Source organism: Myotis nattereri, assembly GCF_964212035.1.
Source record: "Myotis nattereri genome assembly, chromosome: 15".
NCBI classification, from domain to species: domain Eukaryota; kingdom Metazoa; phylum Chordata; class Mammalia; order Chiroptera; family Vespertilionidae; genus Myotis; species Myotis nattereri.
Genome location: NC_138090.1, coordinates 54,627,998 through 54,648,093, shown reverse-complemented (window position 1 = coordinate 54,648,093; position 20,096 = coordinate 54,627,998). Strand labels below are relative to the sequence as shown.

At 56.1% G+C, this 20,096-nt stretch overlaps 2 protein-coding genes across 3 annotated transcripts; one reads left to right on the top strand and one right to left on the bottom strand.

The window, feature by feature from the left end:
- Window positions 1-1,400: 1,400 nt before the first annotated feature.
- On the bottom strand, window positions 1,401-7,053 carry TSEN34 (tRNA splicing endonuclease subunit 34). Of its 2 annotated transcripts, XM_081106997.1 has the most exons (6): window positions 6,800-7,000; window positions 5,944-6,190; window positions 5,740-5,783; window positions 5,540-5,696; window positions 5,136-5,393; window positions 1,401-1,897 (listed from the first exon to the last, which is right to left on the bottom strand). In XM_081106997.1, the coding sequence occupies exons 2-6, from the start codon at window positions 6,184-6,186 to the stop codon at window positions 1,589-1,591; spliced, it is 1,011 nt and encodes a 336-aa protein (XP_080963123.1). In that variant the 5' UTR covers window positions 6,187-6,190; window positions 6,800-7,000; the 3' UTR covers window positions 1,401-1,588. The 2 variants fall into 2 exon arrangements, with proteins under 2 accessions (XP_080963123.1, XP_080963124.1); XM_081106998.1 differs by having other exon boundaries at window positions 5,540-5,783; window positions 6,800-7,053.
- Window positions 7,054-7,572: 519 nt separating this feature from the next.
- MBOAT7 (membrane bound acylglycerophosphatidylinositol O-acyltransferase MBOAT7) lies at window positions 7,573-19,993 on the top strand. The gene is made up of 8 exons (XM_081108049.1): window positions 7,573-7,800; window positions 8,357-8,435; window positions 8,533-8,662; window positions 9,213-9,339; window positions 12,254-12,413; window positions 13,932-14,292; window positions 16,049-16,225; window positions 19,187-19,993. The coding sequence occupies exons 2-8, from the start codon at window positions 8,360-8,362 to the stop codon at window positions 19,569-19,571; spliced, it is 1,416 nt and encodes a 471-aa protein (XP_080964175.1). The 5' UTR covers window positions 7,573-7,800; window positions 8,357-8,359; the 3' UTR covers window positions 19,572-19,993.
- Window positions 19,994-20,096: the final 103 nt, after the last annotated feature.

Here is a 20,096-nt window from a genome sequence, read left to right as displayed (position 1 = left end):
GTCCATAGGCCGATGCTCTATCCACTGAGCCAAACCAGCCAGGGCTTGGCTTTCTCTTGATCTTAAATTGGAACCAGGGACAAAAATTAGGGAAACTATCAGTTTCTAATCAAGTCCTGGCCCTGGCACTGTTACAAGGATCATTGTTTCATCCATCTGCCCACCCCCATCCCATGGATAAAGCGTCCGCCCATGGACTGAAGCGTCTGGGGTTTGTTTTTAGTAAAGGGCACATGCCCGTGTTGCGGGCTCCATCCCCAGTAGGGAGTGTGCAAGAGGCAGCCAATCAGTGATTCTCTCTCATCACTGATGTTTCTCTCTCTCCCTCCCCTTTCCCCTCTGAAATCAATGAAAATATATTTAAAAAATAATAATAAAGGAGCTAGAATATAAATGTATGCTATTCCAGAAGACCCAAGAGCATGTCCTGAGATTCTCCTCCCCTTTCTAAACCCCTGTTCTGAAACAACATTCACCTCCTTCTTCTCTTCATGCATTATTTTTATTTACATACTAGAGGCCCAGTGCACAAAATTCATGCATGGGGGTCGGGGGAGTGTCCCTCAGCCCAGCCTGCACCCTCTCACAATCCAGGATGCTGCATGCACCAGTGACCATACTTTTCATACAGGTCAAAGACATCTTGCTGTTGTATGGGCAGCTACATTTTTTTGCCCTGATTATAAAAAGTATATAACATGATCCTTCTGAAGCAGTAGTACCATTTTCCCCATCTTATGGGTGGAAAAACTGAAGCAGAGAGAAGTTAAGTAATTGGCTTCGTCACACAGTTATAAGTGTCAGAATCAGGGCTGACCACAAAATGTGCAAGAGTCCATGCACGTCATCACTGCATCATCCTGTTTTTTCAGTGTTAGAGTAGCCTTGCCAGGTTTTAATTTTTAAATCTAAGAGACTGTTCCCAATATATAAGGTAGGGTCCCTAGGCCTGGCTGGTGATCAGGGCCATCTGTGGGGCAACTGGTGGGTGGGGCGCCCACTGGGCAGCTCCCCCCCCCCCTCATTGCCACTGCTGCCAGTTGCCTCCCTCTGGGGTGGGGAGGTAGTCACTCAAGTCAGGAGCATCCCCTGGTGGTCAATGCACATCCTAACAACTAGTTGTTCTGCCATTCAGTCAATTTGCATATTGGGATTTTATTATATAGGATGCATGTGAAATGTTTCATTAAAATATTTTCAAAAGGAAGTTTAACACAGTGGGAATAGCTCAGACTTTGTTCAGAGTCAGAAAGACCAGGTTCTAAATCCCAGCCCTGTTACTTACTAGCTGTGTGACTTTGGGCAAGTCATTTCCCCTCCAGACGTTTGCTCATGAAAAGCAGATGCAAATGGCCATACTCCCCAGGACTGTCCTAAGGATTCAAATCACAAACTCCACATTTATTCAACAAGTTTATTGAGATCTCTTGGGACCTGAGCCCTGTAGAAAACAGAGATGAATCAAACTGAGTCTTCACTCTCAAGAAGCTCACAGTTTGGAAACAAGTAACTACAAAAACAACACAGCCAGTAAGTGCTTTGAAGCATGGAGGGACACAAGGAGGATGTAGTGTTTATACATCTGGAATCAAACACTAGCCGTAGGCAGAGGTAGGACGGTGTTCTCGTCTCCCACACAGAGATGAACTTGGGACCAGGAAGAAAGGCTCTCGCCCCAGACAGAGCCACGCCCTGTAAGTCCCTGGCGTTCACTGCAGGCTGGCCCACTGCAGGGAGGTGTAGACCACCTTACCGTCCGGCTGCGGAGAGCAGAGGAGCAGCGTCTTCCTGACGCTGGTTCCCAGGCGGCCGGCAGACACCAGGTCCTGGAGGGGGATGGGGTCCCCAGGAGCCCAGCACTGGGCGATGTAGTGGGCATGGAAGCGGAGCGGGTCACCTGGGTGAGGAAGGGAGGCATGCAGCGGTTTCCAGGCACAGACTGGGAGACACCGGACTGCCCGCCGATAGGAGGCAGGGAATCCTTTTAGCCAACACTAACTTTTTTTTTTTTTAATCCTCACCTGAAGCTATTTTTTGCATTGCTTTTCATAAGGAGTGGAAGGGAGGGAGGGGGGGAAAACATCAGCCAGTTGCCTCCCCCATGCACCCCAACCTGGGGACCGAACCCAAAACCCAGTACTTGTCCTCGAGACCCTTTGGTGTGCAGCCGATGCTCTAACCACTGAGAAACACCAGCTAGGGCCACTGTGAGTATTTTTAAAATAGACACCCTTAGCCCTGGCTGGTGTGGCTCAGTTGGCTGGAGCATATTCCTATATATCAAAAGGTGGAGGGTTTGATTCCAGTCAGAGCACATATGGGAGGCAGCAGATCCATGTCTCTCTCACATTGATGTGTTTGTTTTTGTTTTTGTTTTGTTAATGCTCACCAGGAGATACTTTTCCATTGATTTTTTTAGGGAGAGTGGAGGAGAGAGGGGAAGACAGTGAGAAACATCAGTGTCAACTGGTTGCCTCCTGCATGAGCAACAACCAGGGCCCAGGCCAGGGAGGAGCCTGCCACCAAGGTACATGCCCTTGACTGGAATCCTTCAGTCTGCAGGCCTATGCTCTATCCACTGAGCCACTCTCTCTGTCTCTCTCTAAAATAAATTTTAAAAATTAAAAAATAACACCCTGGCCGGAGTGTTCAATGGTTAGAACACTGGCCTGTGCACCGCCAGAGAGTCTCGGATTCAATTACCAGGCAAGGGCACATACCTGGTTGCAGGTTTGATCCCCAGCCCTGGTCAGGGTGCATGGGGAAGCAACCAATCAATGTCTCTCTCACAGTGATTTTCTTTCTCTCTTTTTGCCTCTCTCTCTGTCTCTGTCTTTCTGTCTCTTACCCCTCGCTCCTTTCCACTCTCTCTAAAATAAAAAAAAAAGCAGCCCTAGCTGGTTTGGCTCAGTGGATAGAGTGTGAGCCCAAGGACTAAAGGATCCCGGGTTCAATTCCAGTCAAGGGCACATACCTCGGTTGCAGGCTCAATCCTTGGTTCCAGTGATACTCTCTCCCTCTCCCTTCCACTCCTCTAAAAATCAATGGAAAAATATCCTCGGGTGAGGATTAACAAATAAATAAATGATTTAAAAAGTATTAAAATTAAAAAGCCACAAATATCCTTAGACCCAGATATTCATCTTCTCGAAAAGTATAGAAATACAGCAGAGGGAGAAGAGTGTCCTAATATATGGTGACAGGAGATTTGGTGGTGGGCACACGGTGAAATATATAGATCTTGTAACATAGAAACCCATACCTGAAACCTATGTGATCATGTCAACCAATGTCACCCCAATAAGTTTAATTAAAATAAAAAATAAAAAGAAGTACAGCGGCACTAAAATCTACCTACGCACATCACCTAGTACTAAGACTCTCCCTGCAGAAGACTTCTTCTCAGCTGCAGAAGACTCAGTGGGCAGTCTCCAATCAATAGCTGAGCTCTGACTACCTTATCAGATAGATCTATCTTTTCACGTTCTTAGGGGGAACAAAAAGGGTGATATTCTGCAGACTTATTTCTTTAACCTTTTATTTATTTTTTAATATTTTCATTTATTGATTGATTTGAGAGAAAGAGAGATTAAGATTTGTTGTCCCTCTTATTTATGCATTGATTGATTGATTGATTCTTGTATATACCCTGACCCTGAAAACCTTGGAGTATCGGGACAGTGCTCTAACCATCTGAACTACACAGCCTGGGCCTAATTTTTTTAAACTTTTAGTTACATAATAAAGGTACCCTTACTACAAAATCAAAAATTAAGTGATTCATCAAGTCCCTTTACCTATACCTAATGCAAATTCCCTTCCACAAGTAACCACTGTAGTTGGGCCGGAGTACATCCTTTCATGCCTCTTCTACTTTCTTGATAGGATTCTCTTAGTCTACTTAGTACTTCATTTTATTCTAAGTTCGTTTCATAGTCTTTCACTAGAGCCACAACCTTTAAGGCTACTTAAATAATGTGCATATAACTGTATAACACTATAAAACATGATTTACTTTTTACTAAACATGTTTTCTACAAGCTATTCTTTTTTTCTCTCTGGTCATTTTTATTTTTTTTATTGATTTTTTATTTTTATTTATTTATTTTTTTTACAGAGACATCCACCTGTCATTCCACACATCCATGTATTCATTGGTTGTCTCATGTTATGTGACCTGATCCAGGATCAAACCCACAACCATAGCTCATTGGGAGGATGCTCCAACCAACTGAGCCTCCAGGCCAGAGAACTCCCTTTGGTCATTTTTACAATAAATGTGCATGGACCTCTATCAGTCTGACAACTGATGATGCTTCTCTGACAGCTACCAGTGATGTTTAACCACTAGCTTATTAACCCCTAGAGTGCCGGGGAGCATGATCGCGCTCCTCCTGTCTTTCGGCAAAAGTGCCGGGAGCACTATCAAATCTTCGAAATGGCGTCCAGTTCTAAGTCTGCTTTTATTAGTGATGATGATATTGCTAAATATGTCAATGTAGTAAAAGTTTCCTTAAGTTTTTGAATATGTAACTTCATTTACTTGCGATTCAGAATTTTTTTTCTAAACTGCTATAAAATCAGCAAAAATGCCTTGGCAATTTTAGCATAGTTCCTAGGATATTGGTTGGCACTCAAAGGGTTAATCATCATCCTGATTATTATCTAACTTTTGAATACTGTAAAAAAATCAGAGCATCAGCCTGCGGACTCAGGGGTCCTGGGTTCGATTACAGTCAAGCGCATGTGCCTTGGTTGTGGGCCCATCCCCGGTGGGGAGTGTGCAGGAGGCGGCTGATTGATGTTTCTCTCTCATCGATGTTTCTAGCTCTCTGTCCCTCTCCCCTCTCTGTAAAAAATCAATGAAATATATATATATTTTTAAAATCCTGCAGTTAATATTTCTTATATGTTTGATATACCTATCTAAGTATTTTTAAGTGAAACTTCTGGATGGAAGTATTAATAAAATTTACTATCCTGTCCTCCAAATTAGCTTGGGGGTCCCAAGTGTCTCCTGTCCTTCCATGTGTTTCAGACGCTGAGAAAATGAGACCAAAAAAAAAGAAAAATGCAGAATTGTGGTGGGCCTGTGAAGAAAGGGCCAGCAACCGGAGGCCCTGGGCCAAACTCACCAGGATAGACCAGGAAGTCGCCCCCGAACTTGCCAGCCGCGCTGAGGAAGAAGCCTCGCTCCCACAGGTCTCTGTAGATGCTGTAGCGCAGCTCATGGGCCGGGCGGCCGGCGTGGGGCCAGTCCTGGGACTGCACGCGCCAGTCCAGGGGCCGGGCCTTGATGGGCCGAGGCCTCGCCGTGGCCAGCTGGACGAGCAGGACAGACCTGGGCAGGGGGGCCGCCTCCTCTGAAGGCCCTGGCTGGGGACCGGAGGAGCCTGCGGGAGGTGAACCCCAGAGTTTGGTGAATCCAAGACGGAAGGTCTTCCTCCCATCCCCGAGGGAGACCCCCAAAGTCCCAGCAGAATTCCCCAAAGATCTCCCCTCTCCTCCCCCAGGTCCCGGGCTCCACTCCCACCCGCACCTGCTTCCTCCTGCTCTCCGGGAGCCTGGCTCGCACCGGCCTCATCCTCCCCGGCTGCTGGGTTCTCACTGGCCGCCTGGCTCTCGCTGGTCCCGGAGCCCCGGGCCAGCTTCTGCTTCTTGGCCGCCTGGCCCTCTGCGATCTTCTCCAGGAGCTCCTGGCGGCGGGTCTCGCGGGCCTCGGCCGCCAGGGCGCTTTGCTCCTGGAAGCCCTGCTCCTGCTGGCGCTTGAAGGATGCCAGAGCCTGCGGAGTAAACTTAGCTGGAACCTCGGGATCCAGGTACGTCCTCCCCTAGGAAGCCCGACTCCCCGAGCCCCCCAGCCTTAGGGCCGAACCCGGAGATCCCAGGTGCCCGCCCCCACCCCATCCCACCCGCACCGGTCCAGGGAGGTCGCCCCCTTACCAGGCTGTGTTGGCGGGGATCCGGGCGCGGGGCGCTGACCAGGGTCACGGCGCCGATCTCGGCCAGGAGCCGCGCCTCCTCCGGCATCAGCAGCAGCGGGAGGCCCAGGCGCGAGTTCTGGCGGGGCCCGCGGGGCAGGGCGCCCACCGTGCGGCCCCCGACTCCCAGGCGCTCCCGCAGCGCCTGCACCGCCTCGGCCCCCCACACCAGGGAGCGGCCGTTCGCCACCTCCACCACCAGCATCCTCCTGCGGGAGCCGGGGCACCGCGGTCACCGACGGAGCCGCCCGGAGTGATCCCACCGCCTCGGGGGTCCCGGCGAAGCACCGCCCCTGGGCCTCCGGGGGCGGAGCCTCGCTCCCGCTGCGTCCGCCACCTGCCGAGCCGGAGGGACAGGTCCCGCCCCCAGGGGCCAGGCTCCGCCCCTCGCCGAGCTGCCGGAATCAACTTTCGGTCCCGGCCAACATTCGCGCCTCCGGGCCCCGCGCCCCCAGAAAAGCCTCCGAGCGGAGCCACGCCCCTTTCGAGAGGCCCATTTGCACCGGCCTCTTGCGAAGCGGGCGTCTCCCTTCGGCCGTTCCCGTCAGGTGCCGGGACATCCCGAGGCCAAGGCCACGCCCGATCCGGATGCCTCGGAACTTGGCTCCTTTCACGCACGAGGCCCCGCCCCTTTCCGAACGTAAGCAGTTCGGTGTTCGGTCGTCTCCAGCTCCAATCAACCCGCAGCCTGAGGCCCCGCCCCCTCCTGCCGCAAGCGCTCCCCCTATTGGGGAGTCCTCGCCCCAGGACCGAACCCCACGGCCGGAGGCCCCGCCCCCTGGGCGCCCGCCGTCGGTTCTCCGCTCGAACAGGCTCACCCCACTCGTGGGCGCGCTCTCCGCCGCCTCGCTCCCCTTCAGAATGTGGCGGCGTCTTCCGATGGAACCAGCTGGTCACCTCGTAAACACCAGCTCCCAGCGCCGGCGGGGCCGCCCCCTAGCAGCGCACCACACGCGGCTTCCTCCCCAGCCGCCCCATGCGGACCCCCTGCGTCAATTTCGTCACGCCGCCACCTCAGCGAAGCGGGAAGCCTGGGACCCGCCCCGCAGGACCGTAGCCCCGCCTTCCCCCTGAAGTGAAACACCTTAGCCCCGCCCCCCGAGACGCACCTCCCTAACCTGAGGCGTATTACTCTGGCTCCGCCCTCCTCGGCTGACGCAGCCTGGGGCCCCGCCCCTTTACGTCCGGACTCTGTCGGCCTGGCCCCCTGAGAATGTCCTGTTACCGCCTCTTTCCTGTGGTCTAAGCCGGTGGCCCCGCCTCCCTAAACGTGAGACTCCGCCCATCAGCCAATCCAGTTCACTTGCACCCAACTATCTCCGAAGGAAAGCGAAGCCCCGCCCACCTCCGGTCGAAGTTCTTGGCCCCGCCCACTTCCGAACACAGACCATCGGTATTCGACCATCTCCGAAGAACACCGAAGCTCGTAGCCCCGCCTCCAAGCTGCCTCGAGGCTCAGCCAGAAGGAACCCGAAGCGGAGGCCCCGCCTCCTTCCCTGACCAGTCCTGTTCCTCGGAGCCCGAAGTTCTGGCCCCGCCCCTTTCCGAGCACTAAGCCCCGCCTCGCTGTGTATTCTGGTTCGGTGGTTCCGGAGTCCAGGTCCAGTCGGGGACGCGTGCTCCCGGCGCCGAGTGCCAGCTCCTCCACTGCCTCCGAGCCTGTCGGGGGCCCCGCACCCGGCTCCAGATCGCTCAGCCCGTCCGGCTCCCGAGAGAGGCGGGGGCGCGCGGCGGGGAGGCGTGGCTGGCCCGGGGTGGACCGCGGGCCGGGACTGCTCAGCCGCCTCCTGCCTGGCGGGCGGCGCGGACGCGGACCCAGGTGGGCCAGGGTGGGAGCGCCCGGAAAAGCGGTGGGGTCACTGCCCACCTGGGGGTAACTGGGGCGGGGGCGGCGCTGGAACGCGGCCGATCTCGGGATGGCGTAACTGCCTGTGGCTTCTCCGGGCGGACCTGACAGCGCCGGGTGCGCGCAGCCCGAGTAGGGCTGGGGAGGGAGCCTGGAAGACCCTCGGGAGGCCCGCCCTCGGGGCTGGAGGCAGGAGGGGGTGGGGGAGATGTGCAGGCTGGAGCCGGGCTGGGGGTCGGGAGACCTGCGTGCTCGAAGAGGGAAGTGCTGGGGGGCCAGATCCTCGTAGGAGGAGGGGGCTGGAGGCCTGGGTTCCCGAAAGAGGGGGCCTACGGGTGGAATCTATTCTTGGAGGAGGAAGGGCCTGGAGGTCCGGATTCTTATGTTCTCAAAGGAGAGGAGCTGAGGGTAGGGCTCCAGGGTCCTCGGCAGCCGGGGACCGAGGACCAGATTCCTGGGTCCCTGCAGGGGGAGCGGCTGGGGGTCCCGACTCCTGGGTTCTCACTGTGAGCCTCTGCCCCTCCCCCAGACCATGTCGCCAGAGGAGTGGACATATCTAGTGGTTCTGCTTATCTCCATCCCCATCGGCTTCCTCTTTAAGAAAGCTGGTGAGTCAGGTTCCCACCCCAGTGGAAAATAAGGAGGGGGGGGGGGACCAAGAGGGGTGAACCCCTGGAAGGCTTATGCTCTCTCTTCTCCCTGCAGGACCTGGGCTGAAGAGATGGGGGGCGGCTGCCGTGGGCCTGGGGCTCACCTTGTTCACCTGTGGCCCCCACACTTTGCACTCTCTGATCACCATCCTTGGGACCTGGGCCCTCATTCAGGCCCAGCCCTGGTGAGGATGCGGTGGGGGAGGTGGGGGGAGAGGTAGCAACCTGTCTCTTCTCTCGAGTCTTGCCTGACCTCTGCCTCCCTCTGTGGGCGTCTCTCATTGATCTGTTTCTTTGGGTCAATCGTGTTTTCCTCTCCTGCCTTCCTGGGCCTGTTCCTGTGTGTTTGTTTGGGTCCTCTACAGCCTCCTCATGGATTCAGGAGAAGGCGACATCACTCCCCTGCTGGCCCTGCCACCTCTCATGTTCATATTCATATTCATATTCATATTCATATTCCCTTTCCTTCCTCCCAGTAAAAGGTGGATGGAAGGGTGTTCACCCCGAAGCTCTCTCAACCTCTTCTCATTCTCTTTATTTCTGTGCATTTGTCTGTGGCTATGCCTCTTCTCCCGCTGTCTCAATCTTGCTAATTCTGCCCCCCATTTTCTGTCTCTGAAGGTGGGGAGGTGGGGGAGGGCTTGTAGCTAGAACCTGGGGAGGCGGAGGCCGGGCCAGCTGGAGGCCGGGCCAGCTGCCAGAGCCCAGCACCACCTCCTCCTACCTCTGCCCCAGCTCCTGCCACGCCCTGGCCCTGGCCTGGACCTTCTCCTACCTCCTGTTCTTCCGCGCGCTTAGCCTGCTGGGCCTGCCCACTCCCACGCCCTTCACCAACGCCGTGCAGCTGCTGCTGACACTGAAGGTCAGACTCCCCTCCACCCTCCCGTGTGCCAGTTAACCCCCCAACTTCACCTCCTCCTCCCCGCCACTCCCAGGAGGAACAGGGGAGGCGGGATTTTATCTCCCACGCACCCTGGGCGGGGCTGCACCTCTCATTTCTCACCCTGGGGGAAGAGGTACCTTGAATACTGCGCGCCTGGGAGGCCAGAGGCTGGTTAAGTGCACACCTACACGCCTCCCTGCCTCTTTGGGGCAAGCTGTGCTGTGAAAGAGGGAGACCAGCTTTGGGGGAAGGCACTTATCCAAGGACAGGAAACCAGGACACCCAGGTCTGGCACTAAGTCACCTGGGAAGATCGGTGAAAACAGCTTCCCTGCCCTAGCCGGCTTGGTTCAGTGGATGGAGCATCAGCCTGCGGACTGAGGAGTCCCAGGTTCGATTCTGCCCAAGGGCACATGCCTGGGTTGCGGGCTCCATCCCCAGTGGGGGGTGTGCAGAAGGCAGCCGATCAGTGATTCTCTCTCATCATTGATGTTTCTATCTCTCATTCTCCCTTCCTCTATGAAATCAATAAAGAAATTTAAAAAAAGAAAACAGCTTCCCAGACCCCATCCCAGGTCACAAAGTCTGAGTTCCCACTGGGCACGGAGCCCTGGTCACCAATCAGTGAGCGAATCAGTGATTGGAGCAGGCACCCGGGCTAGCGGACCAGGTCCCTTCAGGAGGGAGTTGGGGACAGCAGGCGATGCTTAGCGAGAAGAGGTGGAGGTATGGCCGTCAACATGCAAGGACAGCGCTAGTGGAGGGAACAGCTGCTGGCCAGCTGTGTGCCCGCCACATGGACAGGTCACAGAAGGAAGGAAGAGCGGCAGGGACCACACCACACAGGGCCTTGCTGGCCGATGCGAGGAGTTTGGACTTCTCCCTGTGGGGCCCAGATCCCTCGGAAGAGGTTTTTGGTTTTTGGTTTGTTGTCCGGAGAGGTAATGTGACCAAATTTGGTGTTTTTTTTTTTTGTTTGTTTTTTTTTCAAATTTTATTGATTTTTAGAGAGGAAAGAGGAGAGAAACAGCTTATTTGTTGTTCCACGTATTTATGCATTCCTTGGTTAATTCTTTTTTAAAATGTATTTGTTGATTTTAGGGAGAGATAGGGAGGGGAGAGAGAGAAACATTGACTTGTTCCACTTATGCATTCCTTGGTTGATTTTTTTTTAATGTATTTATTGATTTAAGGGAGAGAAGAAGGGAGAGAGAGAAACATCGACTTGTTCCACTTATCTGTGCATTCATTGGTTGATCCTTGTCTGTGCCCTGGCCAGAGGTCAAACCGAAAACTTGGCGTCGGGGACGATGCTCTAAGCACTGGCCAGGGCAGATTTGTGTGTTTAGAAATCTCGCTCTGGGTGTTTCCAGGCGATTGCAGCAGAAAGGGCAAGATGGGATGCGGTCCAGCTAGCAGCTCAATCAGGCTGTGGGCAGGTCGGTCAGTCAGTCCAAGTCCCAACAGGAAACGCCCAATTTAGGATGAGTACGTGCAGGAGCTGAAGGGACAGCTCAGGAGGAACCCTGGCCCAGCCGCTGGGGAGGAGCCGCAGGGTGTTGGGGTCCAGCCCCAGCAGGTCCAGGGGTTCCCAAAGGTGTGGACAGAGTCGGCGAAGAAGAGGAGGCACGGAGACAGCGTTCAGATGATCAGCATAGTTGGGTTCTCTCTTTATTGTCCTGTTACATCTGTATTTATACCATTTGATCCTATAAGCATGCCTCTATAGTCACCTCCCTCGACCTCTGCAGTTCCTTGTTTCATGTCCATAGTTTCTTATCTGACCTTTGCCAAAAATCCTGTCTCTATCTAGTTCTGTTGAGTTTAATCCTATGTAGGTTAATCTCTGTGTTCCATTATAAGGGCTACTCCACTGCTCTACTGATAAGCTACAAGGAAGTGACTGAAGGAGATTATCCTACCCAGTAACGGTTATGGCCTCCCAGCCTCGCTGCTTGCCTTCCCTGGGACTGCCCTGTGTCGGTGGGTCTCCAGGGGTATAGGCTTTGGTGCTTTCCCTGGTGGGCAGACCCCTGGGGATGTGGGCCCAACACGTCCCAAATTTATTGCCAACAGTCTTAGTCCAAGTTCTTCATACGTAGTCCATGGTATTAGTAACACCAGGGGGTTTTACTGATTCATTCCCTTCCTTAGTCCTGTTAATCCCTAACTCCAGGGAAAAATCCCCACCTGGGGAAACAGCCTTTCTCGGGGAGGTGGTCCTGGTTAAAACACATAGCGCTAAGAGGGGGAGCAAACATATGCCATATACGCCAGGTCCCTTGAAACATATGCTGTGCAGATGTTTCTTCCCTGCAGCGACTGTGTCAAGCGGCAAGGGTGGACCGGCTTCCGGCAGAGTGTAGGAGTCATGAGGTGAGGGTGAGGGGTATCTAAAGCCCCAGACGGCAGGAGAACAAAGAAGGAGGGAACACAGAGAAAGAAGACTGGTCAGTGGGCTCAGTGGTTAGAGCTTTGTCCTGTGCACTGAAGAGTCATGGATTCACTTCCCGGTCAAGGGCACACACCTGGGTTGCAGGTTTGACTCCTGGCCCTGGTCAGGGTGCGTGTGGGAGGCAACCAATTAATGTGTCTCTCTCACATCAATGTTTCTCTCTCTCATTTCTTCCCTCCCTTCCACTCTCTAAAAATCAATGGGAAAATATCCTCGGGTGAGGATTAACAAAACAGAACGACAAAAAAAGAAGACAGGTGGGCCCAGAAGTGAGCCCTGGGGAGCACCTGCCATCGACAGAGACTCTAAGATGCCAGATGCTCCCCGGGGAGTAACACTCGGCTCCCAGCTGCACCCAGCATCCTTGGCTGCCGAGAGGGAGGCGGTGTGAGGCGGGACCGAGTCTGACTTGTTCCCCACCCGCACCCCTTCCTCCCAGCTGGTGAGTCTGGCCAGTGAGGTACAGGACCTGCACCTGGCCCAGAGGAAGGAAATGGCTGCGGGCTTCAGCCAGGGGCCCAGCCTGGGGCTGCTGCCCTACATCCCCTCTCTGACGGAGACGCTCAGCTACAGCTACTGCTACGTGGGAATCCTGACCGGTGAGTGCCTGCTCCCCGGCCGCCTCTCCTCGCCTCCCTGCCCCTCTCCCCATCCAGCATCCACCGCTCCCATGGTGAGCTTCTGCGTCAGACCCTCCCACTGGACCCAGGCTCCTCCAGGGGAGACTCGGACGGGTCTCGGCCTGTGGTTCCATGTAGCGTTTTGGGAATGACAGCTGTATTGAGCTATAATTGACACCTTTTCCCACCATCGCCACGGCCAGCTTGCTGGTTTTCAGTGTGTTCACGGAGTTGTGCAACTGTCCCTGCCCATAGTGGTAGAACAATTTCATCACCCCACAAAGAAACACTTCGGCCCTGGCCGGTCTGGCTCAGTGGATAGAGCTTCAGCCTGTGGCCTGAAGGGTCCCAGGTTCGATTACGGTCAAGGGCACATGCCCGGGTTGCAGGCTCCATCCCCAGTGGGGGGTGTGCAGGGGGCAGCTGATCAATGATTCTCGTTGATATTTCTGTCTCTCCCTCTCCCTTCCTTTCTGAAATCACTAAAAATATATTTAAAAGAAAAAAGAGAGAAACACTGCCCTTCAGCCATCGTCCCCCAAACCTCCTCCAGCCCAGCACCTGGAACCACCGATTACTTTCTGTCTGCGCCGTCCTGCTCACCGTGAGCATTTAGAATGAACGCGCACGCTCCACGGCCTTTGTGACGTGCCAGGCTCCTGACAGCTGTCACCTCTGTCACCCACTGCGCCCTCCCTCACATGGGCTGTCATCTTATCTGGAACAGCCTCCCATTCTCCATCGTCGTCCCTCCGCCGGCCCCGCCCCACGCAGTGGCCGAGGAGTCCTTGTGAAAGGTGACTGGTGCCGTCCAGCCCGGGTTTCCTAGCACTGAGAACAAACCCCAGAGTCCTCCTGGGTTCCCGGACAGTCGGTCCGTCGGTCCGTCTGTCTGTCTGACTCCGTTTGTGTCAGAGCCTCTGTGCCCCTCACTGTCGGTGTCCTTGTCCCCCTCTACAATTGTCTGTCCCATTTTTCTTGTCTTTGAGTCCCTTGTCCTCCCCTCTGCTTCCATGTCCCTTTTATTTTAGTTTATTTTTTATTGTTTGTTAATCCTCACCTGAGGATATCTTTCCATTGATTTTTTTATTATATTTTTATTGATTTCAAAGAGGAAGGGAGAGGGAGCGGGAGAGACATCAGTGATGAGAGGGAATCATTGATTGGCTGCCTCCTGCACGCCCCCTACTGGGGATCAAGCCTGCACCCAGGCATGTGCCCTTGACCAATATCGAACCCGGGACCCTTCAGCCCATGGCCTTGCTCCGTCTGAGCCAAACCGGCTAGGGCCCTTCTTGTCCCTTTTACTCTGGGTCTCCGCCCCCTCCCTCTGGGCTTCCCTCCCCCACCCCTGTCTCTGCTTTTCTCTCGGTCTCTGCCCTCCTTCAGCCCCCAGGTCTCTGGCCCTCGCCTACCCCAGACTTGAGCCCTGCCCTCCGGCCCCGGTCCCGGCCGGCCGGGTAGGTCTCTGACGCCGCCCCTGCCCCTCCGCCACAGGCCCGTTCTTCCGCTACCGCACGTACCTGGACTGGCTGGAGCAGCCGTTCCCGGGCGCCGTGCCCAGCCTGCGGCCCCTGCTGCGCCGCGCCTGGCCGGCCCCGCTCTTTGGGCTGCTCTTCCTGCTGTCCTCGCACCTCTTCCCGCTGGAGGCCGTGCGCGAGGACGCCTTCTACGCGCGCCCGCTGCCCGCCCGCCTCTTCTACATGGTCCCGGTCTTCTTCGCCTTCCGCATGCGCTTCTACGTGGCCTGGATCGCCGCGGAGTGCGGCTGCATTGCCGCCGGCTTCGGGGCCTACCCCGTGGCCGCCAAGGCCCGGGCTGGGGGCGGCCCCACCCTCCCATGCGCACCCCCTAGCAGGTCAGGCGGCGGGAGGGCGGTGACCCCAGACCTGGCAGGCCCCATCACCACGGGCTGGCCCTGCCCCTAGCAGGGAGGATAGCGGGGATCCGGGCCAGGGCCACCACCTGTTGTTGTCACAGTGTCGCCCCTGGGCCACCCACAGTTCGCCTTCCCCTGCCCTAGGGAACAGCATTTCTGATACCTATGGATCGTCCCTTGTTGCTAGTGCCTACCACCCCTTGGGATGGCGAGTTGCTCTCTGTCGCTAGGAAAAGAAAGGTAGCAACCTAGCAACCATGTGTGTCCCCTCGGTGCCATGGAAGTGTCACTCCAATAACCCGATTTTTCCTGGTTGTTCAGGATGCCATCCTTAGGCAGTGATGGGTTGCCCTTTGTTCCTAGGTAAACGGTTCCCTAGCAACCGTGGTCCACTCCTTCCAGCCAGAAGGGTTGCTCTTTGATGCTATAAAAATGGCACCAACTTGCCCCTCTGTCGCTAGGAGCCAGCATTTCCCTTCTCCCCGCCACCCCCCAAAGGGATGTTATCACAGCCTGCAGTTCCCCTGTTTCTAAGGAAATGGCATCCCTGACGCGCTGGCCTCTAGCGGAGGGGACACCATTCCTAGCAACCGCAGGTCCCCTTCCTATGTTGCTAAGGAAGCCAGTTCCCCTGGTAACAATGGATTGACATTGTTGCTAACAAGGCTACACCCCCAACTCCTTCACTGCTAGGTAAGTCACACTGCTGGGCTCTCTTGTTGCTAAGGAAGTGTTGCTCCTGTGTTGCTAGGGAAATGGTGCCCCTAGCAACCAGGAACGACTGCCTCTCTGTTCCTAGCAACCACAGTCATCTCAGCCAGGACTTGGGGAGCAGCCCCTCCTCGGTGTAAATTATGAACTATTCCTTGATCGGGTGGGGCTGTGCCCTAGCAGACACGAACTGCCATTCCACGTGGGGGAGGTGGCACCCCCACGGGAATTTATTCCACTGCCCTTCTAACCATGGCGGACTTCCAGTGGCTGGAGAGGACGTCCCCCAGAAAATGCCAGGTGGGAACCAAAGACTTTTCTAACCCTGCTTGCCCCCCTCCCAGTGGATGGCTCCCCTCCCATTATCAGAAGCCACTAAGCATCCAGGTGGGCCAAGGATGCGCCCCCCTGCTGCTGGGGGTGTTGGCACCAGTAAACCAGGAACCACCATATTGCTGGGGGTGACACTTCTTGAACATTCGTAAGAACCAATAGCCAAAGGCCCTTTCCGGAACCTTTTCTAAACGTCCTAGATCTTGTTGCTAAAGAATGACCTTTCCCTAGCAACAGAGACCATCCAGGCCTAGAACATCTCCCTAGCAACCACGGGCCACCTCGTTGTTAAGGATGCTACTTCCCTAGCAACCGCAGTGTCCGACAGCTCAGAGAGGACAGCACCTGGAGGCTTCTCTGAGTGCACTGGTAGCCAAGGAACGGCCGTGCCCTGGCATCGGGGACCAGAGAAGGGTCAGGTTGCTAAGACTCGTGGCCTTCAAGGCTTTTCCTCAGGGCCCATTGCCAAGAGAGCACGATTGTTGGTGAACTGTGCGCCCCACCACCTTCCTCCCCAAAAAGGCTCCCTTTGGGCTACCCTCCCCTGTTGCCCGAGCCACTGTGACAGCCAGGGGGCTGTCACCTGCCCTCCACCCCCTCCTTAGCACCGGGGCTGGGACAACACCCGGCATCGGGAGGGGGCCTGGCTGAGTTGCATGTCTGTCCCCCACTCCCACCCTCCACCCCCCAGTCTGGAGGAGGCGGCCGCCCTGGAGTACGACTACGAGACCATCCGCAACATCGACTGCTACGGCACAGACTTCTGCACGCGGGTGCGGGAGGGCATGCGGTACTGGAACATGACGGTGCAGTGGTGGCTGGCGCAGTACATCTACAAGACGGCGCCCACTCGCTCCTACGTCCTCAGGTGAGCCTGCCAGCCCCAGACCAGACGGGACTACGTCTCCCAGCAGCACACAGGGCAGCCTGCCGCTCTCTGGCTGGGCCTCCTCCCCTGAGGGTCAAGGGAGTCGTAGTTTATTTCTTTCTTTTTTAATGTATATTTTATTGATTTCTTACAAAAAGGAAGGAAGAGGGATAGAGAGTTGGATAGAGAGTTAGAAACATCGATGAGAGAGAAACATTGATCAGCTGCCTCCTGCACCCACCCCCCACCCCCACCCCACCCCCACTGGGGATGTGCCCGCAACCAAGGTACATGCCCTTGACCGGAAACAAACCTGGGACCTTTCATTTCAGTCCGCACTCTATCCACTGAGCCAAATCAGTTAGGGCTCATCCAATATTTCTTCAGTGGAGACTTTGTGCAATACATTATCTTTCAAACCTTAGGAAGTAGGAACTGTTATCCCCATTTGAAAGATGAGAGTAAGGCTCAGACAGGTTAGGCAACCTCCTGGGTGTCACTCAGCCTTCCTGGAGCCACCCGATGAGGTCAGGATACCCAATGAAGCTTTCACATAATGAAGCCATTACAAAAAATGGTAGTGGCAGTGCTACAAAAATAACACACACAGGGTTGGCGGCCTGCCACAAGGAAAGCCAAATTCATGAGGCAGGTGCTGGTGCAGAAGGAAAGAGGTTTATTCGGGTGCTGCACAACCTGGGGGAATGGTAGACTCCCATCTCTAAGACCATCTCCCCTTCCTGCTCTAGCCCACAGTTCTGACAGGGAGGGGAGGACTTTTTAAAAATACCCAATTATTTTGCTAGCTTTTGATGTGCCGGGGTTCTGTCCATTCATCTTTCTAGCTTTTAGCGTGCTTGGCGTAAGAACCTCCCCCTGAGCCATCGTGGCCAGTGGGGGAGACTCCCCAGAGCTCCCTGACTATCTGCAGCACAGTGGGAGTTCTGGAAGCAGACCTACCTGAGTGTATAATCAGATTTACCTTATAAAGACCACCCCTGGCCTTGTGTGGGGAATGGAGTGGAGGGGAGAAAGGCAGCGGGAGGCAAAGACAGGAGACAAGTTTGGAGGCCTTTGGGGCTGGCCGAGTGGGAGATGATGATGTGCTGGAATAGAAAACAGAAGCTGAAGAAGTGGGTGGATTTGAGAGCTAGACTCAGGCTTGGCACAGACTGAATGTGGGGCATAGAAAAGAGAGGAAATGAAACACAATGCCGGGGGGTGGGGGTGGGTCACTGAGGGCAGGGAAAGGCCGTTTCCTGAGAAGGGACACAGCAGGAGGGAGTTTCGGGTGTGGGTGGGTGTTTGGTTCCCAGCTGGGCTTCTTAGAGAGGCAGTCAGTGATGTGGTCCTGGGGCTTCGGGGAAAGGCTGGTGGGAGAAGTGGGCAGTGGGGCATCCTCAGGTAGAGGCGATATTAAAGCTCGGAGGCTGAGTGTGAGGCCAAAGCCCAGGACGCTCCCGTGTTTAAACCAGGGGTTCTCAACTGGGGCGCTGGTGCATTTGCCCATGTGCAGGGATGTGCTTGTCATAACTGAGAGGTGCTTCTGGTGGGCGGAGTCCAGGGCGCTGCTCAGCATCACAGGATGCTCACAGGACGGCCCCACCACAAAGAACCCCCCAGCCCCCAATGTCAATGGTGCTGAGGCTGAGAGAGCCTGGTGTGGACCCGGAACGAGGGGGAGCAAAGACGCAGCCATGAGCTCCGAGCTCAGGCAAGTGTTCATTCCGGAAGGGAGCCCAGGGAGCCAGACTTTCAAGGAGGAATCCTTTGTGTCGGATGCTTTCAGGGGCTCAATTCCATGAAGGCAGGTGGGGCCTCTGGGTTGGGCATGATGGGAAGCAGCAACCTTGCCCGGAGCAGTGAGGAGGGCGGAGGTGAGAGCCCGGTTGGGTGTGTTCAAGAGAAGGAAGGTGTTCTGGCCAGTGTGGCTCACTTGGTGGAGTGTTGTCCGGTACACCCGAAGGTCGCAGGTTCTGTTTGCAGTCGGTGTACACACCCGGGTTGAGGGTTTGATCCCTGGTCAGGGTGCTCACGGGAGGCAACCAATCAATGTTTCTCTCACATCGACGTTTCTCCCTCTCCCTTCCTCTCTAATACAAAATAATAACCATCAATTAAAGCGAATGGAAGGGAGACCTTGAAGAAGAGCACAGACAAGTCTTTGGAGAGTCAGGGAGGCAGAGGAGGAAGCAGATCGGATAGAGGACAAGTTTGAGATGCTGTCCTGTCTCACCCCAACCACCCCCATTCCCGGTCCCATGGGGAAAACATCTTTACATTCTGCCAACCCAGGGAATTCTCTCTCCACCGTCAGTAGGAAAGAAGGAACACAGTTCTGTAAACTGAAGGGCCCTGGGGTTGATTCCGGTCAAGGGCAGAGACCTTGGTTGCAGGCTTGATCCCCACCTGGCCCTGGTCGGGGCATGTGCGTCAGGCAACCAGTGGATGGGTCTCCCCCACATTGATGTTTCTCTCTTTGTCTTCCTCTCTCTCTAAACATCAATGGAAAAACACCCTCTGGTGCGGATTAACAAAAAACGAGAGCAGGAAGAGGTCTCTCCTAATGGCAATGGGGAAAATTCTATCTTTTATGGTCCGAGGGAAATGTTGATGCCATGGGCAGGACAGAACACACACACACACACACACACACACACCCCACAGGCCACACTCAAGCTAAACGGAAGAGTTCCGAGTCCTCCATAGAAGCGGAATCAGAGCCCAAATATGTGGGCTTTCGAGGGCCCGCATTCAGGGTGCACAAGGAGAGGGGGTCATAGCTAGCGATGTCAGAGCCATCGCAGAGCAGGATTGTCACCCTGGGTCCCCAAAGAGGAAGTGGGTGCTGAGGGGGGTCAACTGGGTTCCTGAAAAGAAAGTAGAGCCTCCTGGGTCTGGGGCAGGAGGGGCTGGGGCCTGACACCTCCGTCCCCCTCCCCCGCACCCCCTCCCCCGCAGGAGCGCCTGGACCATGCTGCTGAGCGCCTACTGGCACGGCCTGCACCCCGGCTACTACCTGAGCTTCCTGACCATCCCGCTGTGCCTGGCGGCCGAGGTGCGGCTGGAGGCGGCGCTGCGGTGGCGGCTGGGCCCGGGCGGCCAGCAGGCCTGGGACTGGGCGCACTGGTTCCTCAAGATGCGCGCCTACGACTACATGTGCATGGGCTTCGTGCTGCTGTCCCTGGGCGACACCCTCCGCTACTGGGCCTCCGTCTACTTCTGCGTCCACGTCCTGGCGCTGGCGGCGCTGGGCCTCGGGCTGGCCGTGGGGGCGGGCGGCCCCCGGCGGAAGGCGGCGCCCCAGGCCGCCGGCCTCGCCCCCGAGAAGCTGCGGGAGGAGTGAGCCGCCCCCGCGCCGCCGCCGGTCCGGCCGCCACGCTTCTGCCCGGGATGCCGTGACCCCGGCAGCCGCTCCTGCCCGGGAAGCCCCGGGTTTGGGGCCGGGCCTGGAGAGGATCCCGCTCCGCGCAGCACCCGCCCCGCGCAGCCCAGCTCCCCGGCCTTTCCCGCCGGGGCCCCAGGGCGCTGCCAGACAGGACGCCCCGCCCCCCAGCCTCCCGGTGTCCGGGCTCCCGGACAGCAGGGCCCGCGGCCAGGCCCTCGGGGTGCGGGCACCGCTTCCCCGCGGCTTCCGTTCCACTTCCTTGTCCTCACACCCGCGTCTCGGGCCGGGAGGGAACATCGCCTCCCGTTTCCCAAAGGGGAAACTGAGGCAGCGCCCGCGCGCATGTGCGGTTCTCTCCCAATAAAGCGTTGCGCACGGACTGTGTGGAGTGTCTGGGGGGGTCCCTCCACGGGGGAGGGGGGGAAGGGGCCCCGCGCCGTGCCGGCCGGTTCCGTGGACTCCAGCTCCCAGCACCCCGCCCGG